Genomic DNA, 1,000 nt, shown 5'->3' on the forward strand with positions numbered 1-1,000 from the left:
AGGGAGGCATGCAGACGGCAGTCGCGGTATCCCGACTAATAGCACTCTGATCCACCAGAACTTTCGCCCAACCGAGGTGCCCACAACACGCCCACACCGTCAAGGATCACAGACTTTAAAACATGAAATCGAGAAAATATTTAAGAGTTGCCCAAAGTGTTAAACCCTCAGAATAAACCTACATACACACGGCGCTTCTGTTTCATGGAAATCCCTCTCGTGCAATGTATATCTCGTCTCCACTGATTCTTCTACTTCTGGTGTAAGAAAAAACATGGTTATGTCGTATATTACACCCGTCTCTTACCTAAGTAGATCCTCTGATGCAAGAACTCAAGCCAATGTCAGTCCTTAATACCCTGAGCTAGCAGTGTTTGCGGTAGTCATTGTCCGCCTCTCAGCTGCCCCGTCACCGCATAAATTCTCGTCCTCTTCGTTTCCTGCAGTATGTTGCGAGATCCATTGTCCCTCATTTTAAAGTTTCTGGGATTTTTTTTTTCTCTCAGAATGATTGTGTGTAGTCAGTTTGAATTGAGAACCATGTGGGAAATCTCTTTGCCTTGAAAAGCTTAGAAGTTGGGTAATACCACAGTGAGCATCGCATTTGCCGTCTCTTGCATGGCTGTGCCAGGCTTGAGAATTGTGGAAAGTCCTTTAAGTCACCGCCGCCATCAAAACCCATCAAGTTGGCGAGGAGGGCAGATAGCCAAGTGCTCATTCATTCTTGAATTGATGTTGGGCCAACCATATCGAAATATTGCGAGAGCTCTCTGTAGCATTTGGAAGAACGAACTTTACACCACATTAAATCTAAATAATATATTCAACTATGGTTCACCTTCATCTTGGATCTTTGATTCTCGGAAGCCTATCTATCACCTGCGAAGAGCTCTTTCGTTCTATAATGGAGATAGGCCCATCGTGGACTGCACCTGGTCCCTGTTCCACTTTTGGCGCCTCCTCTACACAGGGTTGTCTCGCTGCTGTTACCCTTGTGAAC

The 1,000-nt window shown here is 45.4% G+C and overlaps 1 protein-coding gene across 1 annotated transcript in view; it reads left to right on the forward strand.

Annotated features, from left to right (window-relative positions):
• LOC119586688 (pre-mRNA-processing factor 39-like) overlaps positions 1-1,000 on the forward strand; it is a gene marked incomplete in the record, with an annotated part of 65,208 nt that overhangs the window by 5,583 nt on the left and 58,625 nt on the right. The window contains 2 exon segments of the mRNA XM_037935420.1: positions 172-343; positions 574-994. Of these exon segments, the coding sequence (XP_037791348.1) occupies positions 172-343; positions 574-994 (593 nt within the window).

This window comes from Penaeus monodon, chromosome 21 (genome assembly GCF_015228065.2).
Source record: "Penaeus monodon isolate SGIC_2016 chromosome 21, NSTDA_Pmon_1, whole genome shotgun sequence".
In the NCBI taxonomy this organism is placed as follows: Eukaryota; Metazoa; Arthropoda; class Malacostraca; order Decapoda; family Penaeidae; genus Penaeus; species Penaeus monodon.